This window comes from Pinus tabuliformis, chromosome X (genome assembly GCF_031772625.1).
Source record: "Pinus tabuliformis cultivar Carrire ecotype Pingquan chromosome X, CPIR1, whole genome shotgun sequence".
In the NCBI taxonomy this organism is placed as follows: domain Eukaryota; kingdom Viridiplantae; phylum Streptophyta; class Pinopsida; order Pinales; family Pinaceae; genus Pinus; species Pinus tabuliformis.
Window position 1 is genome coordinate 599,960,878 of NC_142308.1, and position 695 is coordinate 599,961,572.

Here is a 695-nt window from a genome sequence, read left to right on the forward strand (position 1 = left end):
ATCTGGTGGTATCCACTCTTCAAATCTATCTTCGAAAAATAGGCTGCCCCGCTCAAACAGTCCATCATATCGTCCATTCGTGGCAATGTAAACCTGTACCTAATCATAATCTTCTTTATTGCTCGCGAATCCGTGCACATCCGCCATCTGCCTCCTTTCTTGGGAGAAAGCACTGTCAAAACTTCACATGGGCTCAAGCTCTCCCAAATCAGTCCCTTATCGAGCAATTCTTGTTCCTATTTTCTAATCTCCTCGTTGTATTTGGGGCTCATCCGTTAAGCAACTTTATTCGATAGACTAGTTCCAGATATGAAATCTATGTGATGACTGATACTCCGCTTTGGTGGCAATTTATCTAGTAAATCATCCACCACAATGTCGCTGAATTCCTGCAACATTTCCTGAATTTCTGTAGGTAAATCAGAAATTTCTGTGTGCAACAGCATTGTTCTTGGTCTTCTCACAACAACATATTTCACTTCATCATCTTCAATCTTCTTTAAAAAAAAATTTCCACCCACCAATAACACTTTTGTTCCGCTAGTTTCTACTGTTTCCTCCTCCTTGATGGGCACTAACGTATGCTTAATTCCATCCTTAACAAACTTGTAACAATTTGTCTTCCCATCATGAACGAATTTCTGGTCATACTGCCACGGTCTTCCTAGCAGAATATGACACACATCCATGGGCAT

At 40.7% G+C, this 695-nt stretch overlaps 1 protein-coding gene across 1 annotated transcript; it reads right to left on the minus strand.

Moving 5' to 3' along the window:
- Positions 1 to 275: 275 nt before the first annotated feature.
- Positions 276 to 695, minus strand: LOC149141455 (uncharacterized). Its single transcript, XM_089451240.1, has one exon. The coding sequence runs from the start codon at positions 693 to 695 to the stop codon at positions 276 to 278; it is 420 nt and encodes a 139-aa protein (XP_089307366.1).